We start from the raw sequence: 17,535 nt of genomic DNA on the forward strand, positions 1-17,535 counted from the left end.
TGCTGATCTGATCTGATCTGATCTGAGGTGCAGCTCTCCTGCTCGGCCCCGCTGCTGCTGCTGCCGTGCACGCCCATTCAATGTCTTGTTAGGAACAAGGAAGTTGTGCACCTGTCCTGCCTCTCTATCTACAGTAGTACCAGCGACACTTTCAACAACTTCTGCGACATCCACAATCAGTGGTAAGTAAATCCTCTTTATTACTTTCACTTTGACATGTTGACTCAAAGACATTTAGGGAGTAAATCTGTGTGGAGCGACTTCAGTTTAGATACTGAGGAAGTAGTCTAATTACCTGTATGATACTGAGGAAGTAGTCTAATGTTACCTGAGGGAGAGATTGACCTGTCAAAGTGAAGAGTGAAAATATGCGGAAAGAAGCTGCCTTAAGTGGACCGTCTTTCACTTGATAAACCTCTGCATATACGTGTTGTTAATGTTGAGAGAGGTGTTGTCAAGACCCATGATGGCAGACGCAGCTGAGGAGGAAAGAGCGCTGCCAGGTGAGGATCAGCAGCTCAACTCTCCTTCCGGAGGTACGGAGCACACTCAGCCTGCTGCCCCCACAGAGGACACGGAGGAGCAGCCAGGTGAGGACCAGCAGCAGCCGCAGCAGCTCAGCTCTCCTCCCGGTGGTACGGAGGACGCTCAGCCTGCTGCCCCCATAGAAGAGCAGCAGCAGCAGCTCAGCTCTCCTCCCGGTGGTACGAAGGACGCTCAGCCTGCTGCCCCCACAGAGGGCACGGAGGAGCGGGCAGCGGAGGTCGGAGCGGCCCGCCCCCAGCGCAGTGCCATCTCTGTGGAGTCATCTCTGGACCAGTTTAAGATCAGGAAGTTCTTCGTTTTGAGGGTAAAGACTAACATTTTCCACCTTTGTGCTGTCATTAAATGCTGGTGAAACTAAACAATACTGTAGGTAGGTAGGTACAATCAGAGTTGTTTTTAGGTTAAATGTTACCAGAACACGTTTGAGCTTTATACTTCTGCTCCACCACATTTCAGAGGCACTTCCTCTCAAATTTAGTTGACAGCTGTTGTTACTAATACATATATTTTATTGATTTATTTTTGAAGGAACCATGTGCAACATCATAAAAACTTAGCATAGTTTAGCATTTGAGGTATCATACCAGAGTTAGCTTAAGTTTTCATCTGCAGTTTCTTGCAATTAAAACACACACACACACACACACACACACACACACACACACACACACAGTGTGACAGAACAGCCCCTAAAACAGTTAGATCGCTACTTTGCTGGTTGAGATATTTGATACATTGGTGTATATTAAAGTTAACTGTATGTAAAACTGCTCGACCAGAACTAACATGTAAGGCACAAAATAGTGCATTTAGAATAGAGGGCTTAAATATAAACATAAGTAATTATATAATAGTAATGGAATTATGTAAATTTGTTGAAGACAGTATTTCAGATGGGAAAACAGAATTGAAACAGGATGGAGTATGTACAGTATATGCATGATGAGAAGTCATGTATTTATAAACAGGAATGTAGTGAGTAATAATGAGAAGTACTAAACATATATATTTATATATACAGATGTCTAAACAGGAATGTAGTATGTACAGAGAAGTAGTACATATGTAAAAATATATACACAGAGGTGTAACAGTTTGTAAAACAGTACGTAAAGTATATAAAGGTAAAGTGACAATGTTAAAGTGACAAGTGATGAGCTCAGGAGGTCAAGAGGTCATCAGTCTTATGGCCTGCTGGATGAAGCTGTCCCTGAGCCTGGTTGTGCGCTACCAGACAGCAGCAGGCAGAACAGTTTGTTGCTGGGGCAGTTGGGGTCTGTAATAATCCTGTTGGCCTTCTTCCTACAACGCTGGGTGTAGAGGTCCTCCATGGATGGCAGCTCCGTCCTGGTGATGTGCTGTGCAGTTTTCACCACCCTCTGTAGAGCCCTACGGTTGAGGGCGGTGCAACTGCCATACCAGGCGGTGATGCAGCCGGTCAGGATACTCTCGATGGTGCACCTGTAGAAGTTGCAGAGTATCCTGGAGTCCATGTTGAACCTCTGCAGCCTGCGGAGGAAGAAGAGCCGCTGTCTTTCAGTCTCGGTGATGGGCTGTTCTGCATAATATTTACTTTTAGGTTTAATACTTTGAATATGTATTTGCTGATAACACATCTGCACTCACTTAATAACACATCTGCACTCACTTAATGCAGTAAGACTGTCAGGAGCCCTCAGTATGAACTCCTAAATTAAATAAACTAAACTAACCTCCTGAAAGAATAGGACGTGGAAGGATAGAATCCCATGTTATAGAAGTGAGAGTTTGAGTGTGAATTGCTTTGGAAAACAGAAATGCTCGTAGCTGACACATTGGATGTGTAGTGTATTATGTACTGAATCTTTCTCTTCTGTCTCTCAAATATGTGAGTAGCTCAGATTCATACACAGAAGCTGCACGCTCAGCTTTCTTCATTTGCAGTCATTTTCATATGCAGAGGCTTCGTGTTTTTGTTTATTGTCATTTTGTTTGACAAACAGACGTGCTGACATTTTGTTGGAGTACCAGTCCCAGCTGTGCATCTGCCTCAAAGATTACCCCTTAAGCTTTCTGTCACACATTGTGATTGTCACAAAGGAAAATTAGAAAGTGACACCCGTGCATTTCTGTCTCCTCAGCCTGGCACTCTGAATCAGGCCATCAAAGACGTCGAAGCTCTGCTGGATGAAGAAGTAGATGGCAGCGTTCACAGCGTTTGGCTGTTGGCAGAGTGAGTTTTTGGCATTTTTGCTTTAAAAAATTCGTACACAATTAACCAATTATCAAATTTATTAACCGTTTATTTTATTTTGATCAACTAATCATTTCAGCTAAATTTGTCACATACTTTAAATATTTAAATAACTTTAAAGGGTAACTGTGGTATTTTTCAACCTATTTTCTAATGTTTTGTGTCTAAGTGACTAATGGGGACAACCCTATTTGTAATTGGTCCAGTAGAGAGAATGGTGCAGCCGCCAACCACTAAACAGGTTGTAATGTATTCACTTGGGACAACCTGGTAATTTTACGTCCACTAAATGTGCTTGTTTTTGCCACTGACAGGCTGAGATTGTTATTATACTGTAAGTGTCTGACAACATTATGGAAAAAACCCTACAAAGAAATTAAACCTTTTTTTACCTTTCGCTTGATCAGGTCTGTTTGTTATTGTGTGTCTCGCTCGGAGAAGTCTGGTCCTGAAAACTCGCATCGCCTCCACACTGTTGAAATCATCTAAACATTTAGCCATGACATTGAAAATCTTTTAGATAACACTAAGCTATGCTTCCAGTAGTCCGACACAACAGACTCTGACAACACCGGTGTCCCGTGGCACTCCTATTTCCAACTTTCACTCACGTTTCCCCGTTTGTTATGGCAACAAGTCACATGACTCAGTAACAAACAGGAAGCGAAAGGTAAGTAAAAGGTTTAATTTCTCTGAGGGTCCTTTCCATAATGTTGTCAGACACTTATACTAACAATCTGAGCCTGTCAGTGGCAAAAACAAGCACTTTTAGTGGACGTAAACTGACGGTATCAGGTTGCCCCAAATGGTACATTACAGCCTGTTTTGCGACTGGCGGCTGCAGCGTTCTCCCTCAATACTGGACCACTTTCAAAAAGTGTTGTTAGTCACTAAGACACAAAAACATGGGAAAATAGGGTCCAGGTTGAAAAATACTGAAGTTGTCCTTTAAATATTTTTAATATCATCCTTATCCGCTCAAAACGACATTATAATGTGTTATAAACCATCCATCCGTTATCTGTAACAGCTTATCCTATTCAGAGTAGGGGGGGGGAGGGGGCTTTAGCCAATCACAGCTGTGTTATAAATCATTATTTATTATTTATAAACTGCTTATTAATACTAAATAGAGGGGGTGGTACAATAAAGTGTTTTTGTAAAACCGTCAGAGAAATTCTTCAACCCACAAACAAACCTGGGATACTTCAGCTTAAATTAAAGGTACAGTGTGTAGTCTTTGGTGGCATCTAGTGGTGTGGTTGCAGATTGCAACCAACTGAATACCCCTCCGCTCACTCCTCCCTTTCCAACACTGCGGTAACGTGAGCAACCAAATGCAAAACCGTGGTAACGCCGTTCTTACCATAATAACATTACTTTAGGAGCAACGGAGGTCAGACGGCGGCTGGCGGTACCACAGTTTTGCACTCGGCGGCTCACGTTACCGCAGTTTCACAAGCGAGTCAGAGAACTACGGTGGCCTTCAGGTAACGTCAAAACCTAGACGCTCTCTCTAGAACCAGTGTCTGGTTTGAGCAACTTGGCGGACTCCATGAAGAGGACCCGCTCCCTGTAGATATGAAGGGCTCATTCTAAGCTAACGAAAACACAACGATTCTTAGTTTCAGGTGATTCTACACTAATAAGAAAACCTGGTTATGAATATTATATTCCATTTCTGCTAATACATCCCCCAAATGTTACATACTGTTGCTTTAAGACTTTTACTGTGAAATGTAATGTATGTAAAGGATCTGAATACTTCTTCCACTGGTGTTTTGTGGGATTATCCAGAGATGCAGGGTAGAGATACTGATTATGAAAAAAGATTTTCAGTGATGTGAGCACCACAAACAAATTCCTTCATTGTATTTAAAGGGTTACTCCAGCAATTTAACATTGTACTTAGGGATGTTAATAATTAACCGTTTATGTGGCATAGCCCTCTCATCCCGGACACCATCTCTTCCAGTCTCTGCCATCTGGCAGGAGGTTAAGGTCCATCAGGACCAAAACCTCACGCCACAAAAACAGTTTTTCCCATGGCAGTGGGGCTCTCCAACAGCCCCTCTGCCCCCCTGTGACTCTCTCTCTCTCTCTCTCACACACACACTACTCCCCCTCTCTCTCTCTCTCTCTCTCTCTCTCTCTCTCTGGTACCTGATTGTTTGCACACCCGATGAGGTGTGCAAACAATGTTTATATTATGTTTAGTTCCGTTTATAGCTTATATTGTATATTGTATATTGGTAGAATTTCAATTTCTTTTATTCTTCTTTTATTCTAACTTTTTTAAATTATTCTATTGTTATTTTTACTGCTCATTTGCACCAACGAACCAAAGCAAATTCCTAGTGTATACCTGATACACCTGGCAATAAACAAGATTCTGATTTAACCGTTAACCGACATTAAGCATTTTAACCGATTAACGCTTTCGGTTAAACGATTAAAAGAAATATTGATAATTAATTAAAAAGCTGAGAAAAACTCAGAGGAGATGAGCCGCTTTAAGGAGAAAAGCTGGTCCACCTGAAGAGAGACTGAGCCGGCATTGCAAGATACAGGAAGTTGGCTCCGGTCTATGGCTCGCTTGAGCGGAGCGAGTTGTAGCCTCGTAGCATTTATCCACCGACAAATAAACTGTACACACACTGTCTGCTACACCTACGTTCACAGATATAACGCCACCGACAAACCCACACTCCCCGCCGCCACACACACACGGTCTGTCAGACACTCACAAAAGTTACGCCGCAATGACAGAGCGGCGGCGAGCACAAAGCTACCAGCAGAGCTACAGATGCTAACGTAGTGTGTAGTGCTGCCTGTGACAAGTAAACTGAACCTCATATGTAAAATTGGTGGAGTGACCCTTTAAGGTTAAGATATACATCCAGACACTGAGACTTCTTAAAACTTGAGCTAAAAAAGTAAAATCTGGCTCTCCTTAACTGGAGTTGCAAAGTTTTCACCTGACAGTAATGATGTGTCTGTAAATGCACAGTTTACAGTATCATGTGTTGCTCATCCATAATCCATCATTAACATATGTGCTGTACAACCTGCTGCCCGTAGGGAGAGAGTGGTCCCTGTCTTAACATACTACAGTACAGGCCCATATTGCCTCAGCATGATCAGATAGAGACGTCTTCATTAATTAGGCCTAATATCAATGTTTTATCACACAAAGCAGAGGCAGTGACCGAAGTTCCTCGAACACGGAGCAAAATGACGTGACTGCAAGACATTTACCAAGTGCACTCGCAGATGTCAGATTGTATCACTCCAGCACAAGCTTTCAGGAAACATTGAAACGGCTGGCCATGTGTGAATTAATAATACATCCCATTTATGCAGCTCTGTCCAACACACGTTAACGTTTGTCCTACATTTAGCCCGCAGTTACCGTCGCTGCAGAAGCCGCTGTAGGATTTTCTTGCAACACAGAGAGTGCATTCTATGGTAATTCGGTGACACTGCTGCAGAATTTCCCCGAGGGAGGCCGGTGACTAATGTCAGAACAGCATGAGAAATTCCTCAAATTTGGCTTTGCTGTGGATTGTCGCCAGCTTTAGAAAGAACAAGATGATCTCAATTCATCTGCTTTTATTACCTTGGCTGGTCCTCTTTTGTTTTTATTATTTGTTCTGAATTATTTATTTCCCCTTTGTTTATGCATTTTCTGAGATTGTGTTTATCGTACTTACAACGTAACGGTACGTATTTATTTCTGTAAAAAGACCAAAATAGGGTTTCTTCCAAATAGTGTGAAATATTTTTCAGTAACAGCTGATTATTAAAGATGCCTAATACAAGATTGGGAGCATTTCTATTAGGGCTGGGACGATACACCTATCTTCCAATTTGATACTATCACGATACTTGGGTGCCGATTCGATTTTTTAGTATTGCGATTTTACAAGTGTTGCAATTCAATATTACGATTTATTGTGATTTTTGTTAAATTTTTTAACACTAGACCATGGGAAAAAGTTAAATCATACACTTCTAGGGATTTTTATTTTGAAAAATATCTAAATTAATACAGCAAAAATGTTTGATTTTCAGCATGAATGTAGTCAGAGATGTCCTGTAGTCAAATATATCAGGGTCATTGTCAGGCATTATTTATTTAATTTTTTCCGGAAACCCAAAATTCAAAGAATAAAGACAAATTTACACAAATTGATATAGGACATGTAATGTTTTATTCTTCTGGTGAATATAATTCATCAATCTTATTTCTATATATGTATTTTGTATATACAGTTCCATTTGTTGACATCTTATTTTGAAAACCAGATTTAGTCACATGTGTATACTTCGTCAAATCCATCTCTAGCTCTCCCGTCAGCTCCGTTCTCTTAATACATCCATGGTCAGCTGCATCGGGGCCGCCTGAATGCATTTAACATAACTGTCAGTATATTGGTGCTCTACAGTTGTAGCGTCGGCTGATTTGACCACGGAGATGAGAGTGATGGCTAGCTTGACCGCACGTTACTGCTAAGGATGTGACGGTGAGGAAGTTTTCCCACCGGTTAATAAACTTGTGACAACACCGGTGTTACCAATTACACCGGAAATTTCACAAGAAAAGATGACGGTCAATATGCTTAGTGCTCTTACTTTGATCTTTACCGTCGCGTGGCGGTGTGTCTAGCCTCTCCAGTCCAACTTTTACTGCGGGGCCGCAGGGGTCTAACGTTACCTGGCACCGTTACCTGTGCACACCAGCTGTGATTGCTCCATCCTCCGCACGGCGATTGCCTCATTAACATTATGGTTCCCTCACAGTATTGGGTTTAAATCTGAAATATTGCCGAATAGGCGCGTTTGCTTTTCGCTTTGACACTAAATCCTTTGCCATCTCCCAGTCTGTCAACTCTCTCTCGTCAACGTGTGTGGGAAATATGACACATGCTGCAATCACTGTGAGTTTATAGCGTCTGTCGTCCGACTATCTATTGACAACACGGCGCTGATACGCCAAAATGAACTAAATGGCTTTAATTTCTGTAAAAAAAAAAGCAAAACGACGGTGGGGCGGTGGGCACGTAATGTAATCAGTGTGCCCAACTACCGTGTAACACCGGTAACACCGACTAACACGACATGCCTAGTCATCACAATACGATAACGTCTCCTGTCCGTGACAGAGTTAGCATGCAGCTTTAGCCGTGATGTCTAGCTCTGCCTTTCCTGCAGTGTGTGAAACCCAAAGTGTTTCCATCCTTTACCGGATGTGTAGCGTTTACCACTTTGGATTTAACATGTGAGGGTGCAGGTCGTATCCACGCCAACCCTCCGCTGCTTTCTACTTTTTCATTTTGGCTCGCTGTGGCGGACTGTGGTTTGTTTTGGTGGACGGATACGGAGCGAATATGACGTGACGTTACTCAGATTACAACAATAAAAGCGGTAACTGCCTTGTACCTCCGCATAGATTCAAATGAAGCAAATATATCAATTCTGGCATTAAAACATCAAATTAAATCACATTGAAATAGTAAAAAAAAAAAAACAATAGGTGAATCCATTTTCTTTTTCCCACCCCTAATTTCTATTGCCTCCACACGGCTCGGTGGCCTGCAGCTAACGGTGCTAACAGCGCTAACGATGCTAACAGCACTAACCATGAAGACAACGGCAACCCTGCTGACAGAGCTAACAGTGTTAACCTGAGGGGGGAACCGGAGGGTGGGTGATTTGCTTCTGCAACGGCGCCGTCGGTCGGGACTGCGTTGTTAGCCGTAACTGCTGTATGAGTGCAGTGCAGTGTGGTGGCCGTGAGCTAGCTAGTGGGGCATGCTCACATGCACTGACATGCACTGACATGCACTGACATGCACTAAAAGCACGCGTGGCCAATCTGGCTATGTCAACAAAGCACGGAGAAGCTCTGATTACAACACACACAGACAGGGAGAGCGACTTCATTCTCTGCTCAGGTAGACATTACTCCTCTATGTCTTTACATAGACAATAGTTGTTTGCTGCTTTATTAATACTCTGAATATCGTATAGAGAACCTTTCGATACTTATTGAAAATACTGGAAGATGATGTAGTTCATTGAAACGAATACTTTGGAATATTAAGTTTGGGGAAAACGCTTAATTACTCTCTTGCTGAGAGTTAGATGAGAAGATTGACTCCACTGTCATGCCTGTATGCTAAATATGAATCTACAGTAGAGCCAGTTAGCTCAGTCCAGCACATCCCAGTGTGTTGTGTTAAGCCACGTGCCCGCAGCTTGTCAGACTACCCACAGTCTGATCTTGCATCTCTGTAACACCTCTGTACCGTCCTCAACGCTGTGCCCAGTCAACTCATTTCATTAGCACAGTCAAAGCTCTTCACCCACACCTTTCCCATGATGCCTTGGCTGTTCAGTCTTTTTTTTGTCTAGGGCTTCCAGCAGCAATCGGGTGCTTCATTTGGAGTTGGCCACATTGACACGGCTCAGCGGGCCGTAGAAAGAGAATCAACGGCACTGTGAATTAGTTGTGTGCACAGCAGTGTGGGTGAAATGATGCTTTTTGTAACTTCAACTAATAAGACAGACAGTTTTAACATACTTTGAGGGCAGAAGAGAAAGCAGACTTTAGTTTGTTGCTTTGAAGGTGTTTCTGTTAAGATATAAGATTTTCTTTCCTTTTTTTTGTTAGTAAAAACTTCACAATTTCACTCTCTATAGCAGTGGTTCCAAACATAGGGGTTGGGACCCCCCCCCAAGGAGTCAAATGTGACAAATCTGAGGTCGTTAGATCAGCGGCTTCTAGTCTTTTTGTCTTGTGCATCTATGTCTTGGCAAGAAAGCAAGTAAGCATGTTTCTCAAAATGTTGAACTATTCATTTAATCCGCCTGTGACCCCTCTGATTTATTCAGACCCCACAGTTTATACCTCGACCTCGGGACTTCTAAAAAAAGTTGACCCGATGACATCAAAGCCCCGTTATGCTCGCGGAGGGTTAAAATTTCGGACAAATAAGGTGGGGCGAGGCCGTTAATGGCTTTAAAAACAAACATCAAGAGCTTAAAATCAATTCTAAAGCCAACTAGAAGCCAACGGAGTGAGTAAAGTACGGGGGTGATGTGTTCACGTATGGAAGTGTTAGTTAAAAAACGAGCGGCAGCATTTTGCACAAGTTGGAGGCACGCGAGGGAAGACTGGTTGAGACCAACATACAGGGCATTACAATAATCAAGTCTCCAGCTAATAAAGGCTTGAATTAATTAAGTTAAAGGGATCAGACATGTAGGAAAGTATCTTTTTCAAAGATGCTCTTGACTTTCCAGTCATCCTCTGCTCACCTTCCCAGAAATGTCCTTTATTGTGAATTCAACTATTCACATTGTTTAAAATAAAGTAACTTTGGTTTTAAGAATTGAGCGAGCCAAACAAATCAGTTTGTTTGGAAATTAAAATATAGATAGCAAGAAATGTTTTTTCCCTGCAGGTCTAACATTCTTTCTCTGGTTGTTCCAGGGTGGACCACTGGAACAATGAAAAAGAGCGTCTCGCTTTCATCACAGACAACTCTCTCCTGGTCTTCAAGTACGACTTCATCATGTTCAACTGTGAGCAGGTCCAGAGGATCCCACTGAACATTATCGACCGCATCTCCCATGGCAAATTCATCTTCCCAAAGCACACCCTGCTTCAGTAAGCCCTCATTAGCCCTTGATTAGTCCTTCTTATACCTTCTATCCATAAAACCTGTAGCTTTATCCTCAGAAGGTCTTGTACTTTGTGGTGGGAAATGATACTCGGGAATCTTATGACACTTTAACTTAATAGAGACACATTCGTTGGCATTTGAACAGTGTGCAAAGCAGCATTGTGTTAGAGAGAAAGCCTTGGATCTCGGGTGTCCTGTCTCATTTTTAGTAATGTTCAGTAAGTCTACTTAATCCCAGGGGTAAGGAGGATCCTAAAGTGTGCGATTTCATTTCATGAATGGAAAGTTACATTGGCTGGATTATTTGGAAGAGCCAAATTGGTACAGTAAGATAAAGTGACAGTTGAATGATTTCTTTTCCTCCCTGTCTTCCCTATCTATCGTGGACAGAGCTGATAGTGTTGCGTTATATATTTGAGAGATAACCTTTTTCTCCCCCTCTACCATGACTTTGTCTATGGAGCCTCCATACAAAAAGGTGATGTACTGTACGTCTCCGCGTGACTGCTGGTGGCTGCGCAGCCATCGGCCACGATACCGATAGTTTGTAAAACATCATATCAGATCACCGGAGCGCCGCAACTCTAGCAAAACTCTCGGGATTTTATTCCCACATTGGGAATATGTCTGCGACAGTGAAATCGCTTGAAAAGTCGTTTGGTGTAAGGTCAGCATTAGAGATATAGATCACATTTGATTGACAAGCAGTAAATAGAGAATTGTAAGGATCTTCACAGCATGTGGATCAACACCAACATCATTTCAAGGACGGGATGCGACGAGGTCTGTTTGCTCTCAGTCCTCTGAGGTTTCATTAGACTGAGGAAAGATATGGCCCCGGGGCATCTTCATTAAAGCCTACGGTATTTACTTTAATATGATGAACACACCTCTAAGACTGGTAAACATGAGAGATAGCCCTCACATTAAGTATTTGGCCTGAGGACAGATTAGGGCCAGTTTTCCATTATTTTTCTTACATTGTTACCATGGAACCAACAGATCTGGTAGTCCCCTTCTGGGGAAATAATGTGAACTGATGTTGAAGCAAAAATCGTGGTCCATGAAGTTGTGGCAGACGGTGGCTATACATTTTTATTTGTGCAACCAATTACTGTAAAGTACTTAAAGGCAGAGAGCAGTAAGAAACAGAGAAATTGAACAAAAGTGGGTTTTTCACTGCAAAATAGTTTGTAGTAGCTTTATTTTATGGCTTTTTAGACAGACTATTTAGCCCCCAAAAGTCATTGGCATAGATCATAAACAATAACTAAAAAAAGCTAAATCCTAGGGTAAAAAGCTGTATGTATTGTGTCTTGGCCATTCTAACTAGTTTGTTAAAGGGGAACACCAGCTTAATTAAGAATTCCAATATGTTATACCTATGACCTAGTGAAGTTCAATCAAATAGAACATCTCTCCCTATTCATTGTCTATGGAGCAGTTCCACATTTTATACCCTCACACATCACCCATTTGAGTTTTAGCACTCAAGTTGTTGGATTTGGGAGTTGTTCATGTTTACTAATATTTTTAGGACTGTTTTAAAACATAGGAATAACATGTATGAATTTTGAAAATGGGAGTAGTTCCCCTTTAAAGAAAACACACTTTGATTATTAAAGGTCTCATATTGTAAAAAGTGAGATTTTCATGTCTTTTATATTATAAAGCAGCTTTAAGTGCTTTATAAATACTGTTAAACTATGAAAACGCTCAATATATGGAGAAATACACACAGCCAGTATTCAGAAATTGTGCGTTTGAAACAAGCCGTTTGTGATGTCACAAATATACAATATTTAGACCATTACACGGTTTTAAACGTAAACATTCTAAATGTGTCCCATTTTTTTCCTGTTGCAGTGTATGTGAATGACATCAGCTGACGGGAAGAAACATGGGCCCAAACTGTTGCCTAGCAACGCAATTCCGTTGCAATTCCATTGAAATGCACTAAAACGGAGTGTTTCAGACAGAGGGTAAATACAGGTATATTCAGGCAGACAGTATGAGGAAAATAAAAGTATTTTTGAACATTACAGCATGTAAACATGTTCTATTAGAAACACAAAATACAAGTATGAACCTGAAAATGAGCATGATATGGGACCTTTAAGTTCATAATTAATTTATTAAGTAAGGGATTAAGTGTATTCCTGTGTCTCTATCCATCTACAATTAATATTGAAATAGACCTAATTAATTAATTTACAATTTAATACATTCAAATATGTAATTTAAAGGTAGAAATGACAAAAGTGTGATTTCCACTGGAGTCAAAATGAGAGATTGTAGTAATCTGTTTTGCTGTGCAGCTTACCTTTTAGCAGGCCTAGTTTAGCTGCTCTTTTGTCCTCCCAACATGAATCCATTTAGCTACTGTCTCATTTAGTTAATATGCGATAATAAACTCAAATACCAAAACATCCGCTTCTCAAAATGTATAGTTTTCTATTACAGAATACGGATGAAGCTAGGAAAAAGCTTGAGCTAAGACTAGCCATGACAGTCTCCCCGGGGCTTTACCGAATGCCATTTTATTTACATTCAAAACGCTTTTCGAATGGAGCTTTGAATGTCTGTTGTCATATTTTATGATGTTATCACCCTAAAAATCCTCTAACAAAATTTTCCATTTTGAATAGAGTGAGTTATTGGATTACATGAGTTAGTCTTTTTTTAAGATTTTTTGCCTTTAGTTAACAGTGACAGTGATAGTGAAAGGGGGAGAGAGAGAGGGGTTGACATGCAGCAAAGGGCCGCGGGTCAGATTCTAACCCCGGTCGATGGACTCAGCCTTGGTACATGGGGCTCCCACTGTTCCAGGTGAGCACCCCGTGTTAGTCTTTTTTTATTCAATCAAATTTACTGAATCACCTCGTTTTGTCAACATAAACCCATGTAGGTAGGACTAGGCACCACAGCGCTCGCTGTCACTGTGTTTGTGTGTGTTTTAGAGAGAGTGACAGAGAGAGGGAGAGAAGGTGGACTATTGCATGCAATGTTTCTGTAAGTTATTAATAACTTACATCGGGTTCATACTCAGCGCCCATGTTAACCAATTGAGCTTCTCACACAGGATGTGTGGAGCTCTGCGGCCAGCTTGTGATCTTCAGCGATAGTTTCTGCGTCTGATCTAGTTTCTCTGCGTGCCGCAAGCGATAGCCTAGTGTCACTGCTGTTTGTGATTGTGTTTTTTAAATTACGTACTTATTCCACATATTTATCGGTTTTGTCTAAACAGACAAATCTCCCTTTAAGGTACATTTTGAACAGATACAAAATTTGTGATTATTAATTTGCGATTAATCGTGATTGACTATTTTAATAGATTGACAGCCCTATTCATAATATAATATTAGCGTTGCCTAATCTTTATATGCAACAGTGCAGAAATACCAGGTTCAAACTAAATGAATAGACAAGCAAAAAAAAGACAACACAAACTGCAGTATGGTTTTTAGCACCGTTTAGCATTACTTCTACATGATGCCTGTGATAAAAGCTATAGGCAAAAACAATTCTATGCCATATAATTGTCACTTCTAAATGACAGCCTATGAGTTGTAGCTATTCTGGATGTGGCCAGAGGCAAAGAAAGCGTTTATATTCACTGTTTATTGCATAATTCTCAATGGAAAACAATACAATGACTTGTTTGTAGAAAGCAGTGAGTAGTGTTATTGATCTGGTGACTCTGAATTTGTCACAGTGAGAGAGAGACACTTTGACGTTTGTGTTCCTCTGTGTCTCTGTGTGTTTAGGAGAGGGGGGGAGGGGGTGCGAGTGTTCTGGGACCGGTTGAGAGAGCCCTCCTTTACCTCCAGGTGGAACCCCTTCGCCGTCGACTTCCCTTTCAACACCTTCACCGACCACCCTGTGAGGAACATCAGTGACACATTCGCTGCTCTCTGCGACGTAAGTTCATCAATCAGTGATAAAAGTATGGCAGTGTTTAAAGGCTCAGTTCATCTGAATCACTCACAAAATACCGATTTCCTCACTTAACACTAGTGGTGTCGAGCCATGCAAATAGTTGTGGCTGTATTTGCTAACGTCTTGAGATATCTGAGATATCTGCCATAAGCTCCATATCTAATGAAGGTGAAAGGACATTCAGTAACACTTCATAATAACCATAAATGTTCATAAACGGTAAATTGATATTTAATTAAACTGTGTTAATAGTTATTTTACTGTTAACAAACAAGGAAATGATAATTAATAATGTTTACTAATTATTAGTAATGCTATAATTTCTGTTATTTTATCATTGGTTTGTGTCATATGAAATAATTAGTTTCTAAATTCTACATTGTATCATAGCTGATTAGAGCCAATATCAATTACATTCTGATTACATTAGTAAACTATTTATTAAGAGTTAATTATAGCACACATTATAGCATTTTATATACTATATTAAGTATTTGTTAGTGATTACCAAATGATTTGTAAACCTTTAAGACATTGTTTGTAGAACATCTATAAACATTAAATAGATAGATGGACCAGAAACCAATTATTAACCATTGACAAACTATTAAATATCTATCTAAATAATGTTTCTAGATGCTTTACAACGTATTTATTAAACATTTAACAAGGTATTATAATCATCAGTTGCTACTTTATAATAGACATCCAAATTATGTTTATAAACGGTTTACAAACACTTTTTCAAATGGTTAATAACAAAAGTTATTAACCATTAAAAGTGTTACAAATAACTATCCATGTAATGTTTATACATGTTTTTCAAACAATTTCTTAAAGATTTACAAATAATTTCATAATCATTAACAAATACTTACATATATACTATATAAAATTAATTTATAAATAATGGTTATTATAAATATATATATATATATACACACATATATATATATTTATACTATATATATATGTGTGTATATATATATATATTTATATATATATATATATATATGTACTGTTTGTATATATATTCCTTTACAGCCTAACGTTAGCTTCTTACTTGTGGAGATTGCATTCACGTTTCAAAAATCATAAAAGTGGTGTTCATTTGTGGAGATTATCTTTTTGAACAAAACGTGTAAGTATCATAAACGTACGTTTGCCACAGAGATTATTTTCTGCAATAATCCCAAATCCAATGGAAAAATCCCACTGGCTCTTGTCGAGGGAAACAGAGCGATGCTAACTTCCTGGTTGGCCTACAAAATGAAATGATCCCTGTACCACTGTATTCCTCTTGCATGCTCAGATCATCAGTTCTGTGCCTGTGTGCTCTCCAATGTTGACTTGTAGACTGAGTAGCACTCAAATTAGTTTTGTGCTCTCAAAAAATGTTTTCCTGTTGATATACTTCCATAAATTACTTTGAAACAAGTTTAATGATTTATTGCAAACGGTGCTTTACTCGATTACTTATCTTGTATATGACAAAAAAGATTGAATCCCTCTAAAATAGGATGTTGTGACCTCATGCTGCCGAGGCGAGAAGTCAAAGAGCTGTAAACGGGAAATAAATGAGTTTTTCTGATATATGTCTGATCCTCCCACCCTCTTGTCCACAGATCCAAAAGTTCCGTGAGGAGCTCAAGGATGCAGCGCAGAAAGCCCACGCCAAGAAGCCATTTCCTGGGAAGGCCAATGGCGTCCTGGTCCTGAATCACGATATACTCATCGAGACTTACGTGGGCCTTATGTCTTTCCTCGGGAACCAGAACAAACTGGGATACTGCATGGCTCGAGGAACCATCGGCTTCTAACTCTTTTATGTAATAGTTTTGCGGTTGTTCAAATCGTTTGTTAAGATTTCCAAGTCTTGAATTCATGTTTGTTTACAGAGTTCATTCAAATTCTACATGGATTGACCAAAGGTGATTCCATATCTCCCCCTCTGCTTGTTACCAGTGTGTGGTGTCTGAGCACTCAGAAATATCCACATTTTATCACCGCTCTTCACTTGTCTTGGGAGAATGTCACAGACAAGAAAATATTGGCTTACGTAGTTTGTTCTCTTTTCCTTTGGGGGTGGTATAAAATATGCAGATTCCTATGCTCTGTTTTTCTTTAGTGAATTATCATACCCTAACCATGTCCATACTAAATATGAATATATGCTGAGAGATAAACCTAGTGGTGAGCCTTGTCCTGTTGTTGAACAACTGTGGTAGTCTGGTTTTCACCAAAAGTTCCAAGTTGCAAGTTAGCTATGCAATTACAGTACCCTGACACTAATGAGTTATGATACAAAACAAAAATGACAGTGCAGATATTTTTTTTGGAATGAATTACAGACCAATCACAATTTTTTTATTAATATTTGTATTACTTTTAAAATGAAATGGTATCTTTTTGCTCAGCTAAATTTAGGTAATCGGTCAACTTTGAAGTTCAGCGGACGCTCCTTAAGGCAACATGCCAGTGTTTTCAGTGTAATGTGTGAAACCAATCATTAAAAATTACGCTATTAGATTATAATTATTTATACTTGCTGTAGTATCACCATTATTTCAATAAATCCATAACTAATATTATTATACTAATATTTATTGTTACCATTATTTATTTATATACTCCTATTTGCCTGTTATTTTGATTGCTCTTATTAGTGATATTGATAAGGTGCCTGAAAATGAACATAATAGTTAGTGGTAGCCTATAGATTGAAATCTCGGAGGAACACATTTCACACACATTTGTACATTGTATTATATTATATTATATTTTATAGGGACCTCTCTACAAGTATAGTATTAACCTTAACCAAGGAAAATAAGCCAAAGCCATACTTTACAAACGTGACTTTTTACAATTTCTAATGATAAATGAGTTATTTTCTATCACGTAGTAATTCAGTTTGTGTCAGCCTACGGTAAACACTCGTCTCCTGAGCGTCTAGCAGCGATTAGAGCTCAACTATCCAGATTCAAGGAACTGGAAACAAAACATTATTGTTCTACGCCACGTACTGTAGGTCATAAACCCTTTAATATAATAAGCACTCGTTCAAATCGGTTGAGAAATGTAGACGTTATAGTGCTTTTTATCCAGAAAACCGGCAGCTCCCCC

The 17,535-nt window shown here is 39.8% G+C and overlaps 2 protein-coding genes across 5 annotated transcripts in view; one reads left to right on the forward strand and one right to left on the reverse strand.

Annotated features, from left to right (window-relative positions):
- Positions 1-29: 29 nt before the first annotated feature.
- On the forward strand, positions 30-17,000 carry tprg1 (tumor protein p63 regulated 1). 3 transcript variants are annotated; one of them, XM_037768992.1, is made up of 7 exons: positions 30-182; positions 460-611; positions 672-850; positions 2,667-2,758; positions 10,278-10,454; positions 14,238-14,391; positions 16,035-17,000. In XM_037768992.1, exons 2-7 carry the CDS (start codon positions 464-466, stop codon positions 16,227-16,229), a joined length of 945 nt encoding a protein of 314 aa, XP_037624920.1. In that variant the 5' UTR covers positions 30-182; positions 460-463; the 3' UTR covers positions 16,230-17,000. The 3 variants fall into 3 exon arrangements, with proteins under 3 accessions (XP_037624920.1, XP_037624918.1, XP_037624919.1); XM_037768990.1 differs by having other exon boundaries at positions 460-850; XM_037768991.1 differs by having other exon boundaries at positions 53-182; positions 445-850.
- The window catches only part of reep6 (receptor accessory protein 6), a 39,887-nt gene continuing 23,914 nt past the window's right edge, over positions 1,563-17,535 (reverse strand). The window contains exon 6 of one of the 2 annotated variants that reach the window (XM_037769002.1): positions 1,563-2,055. In XM_037769002.1, the coding sequence (XP_037624930.1) occupies positions 1,936-2,055 (120 nt within the window). In that variant the 3' untranslated portion in view covers positions 1,563-1,935. The remainder of the gene's footprint in view (positions 2,056-17,535) is intronic. The other variant, XM_037769000.1, reaches the window with a different exon arrangement.

The sequence above is a fragment of the Sebastes umbrosus genome, chromosome 5 (assembly GCF_015220745.1).
Source record: "Sebastes umbrosus isolate fSebUmb1 chromosome 5, fSebUmb1.pri, whole genome shotgun sequence".
Classification (NCBI taxonomy): Eukaryota; Metazoa; Chordata; class Actinopteri; order Perciformes; family Sebastidae; genus Sebastes; species Sebastes umbrosus.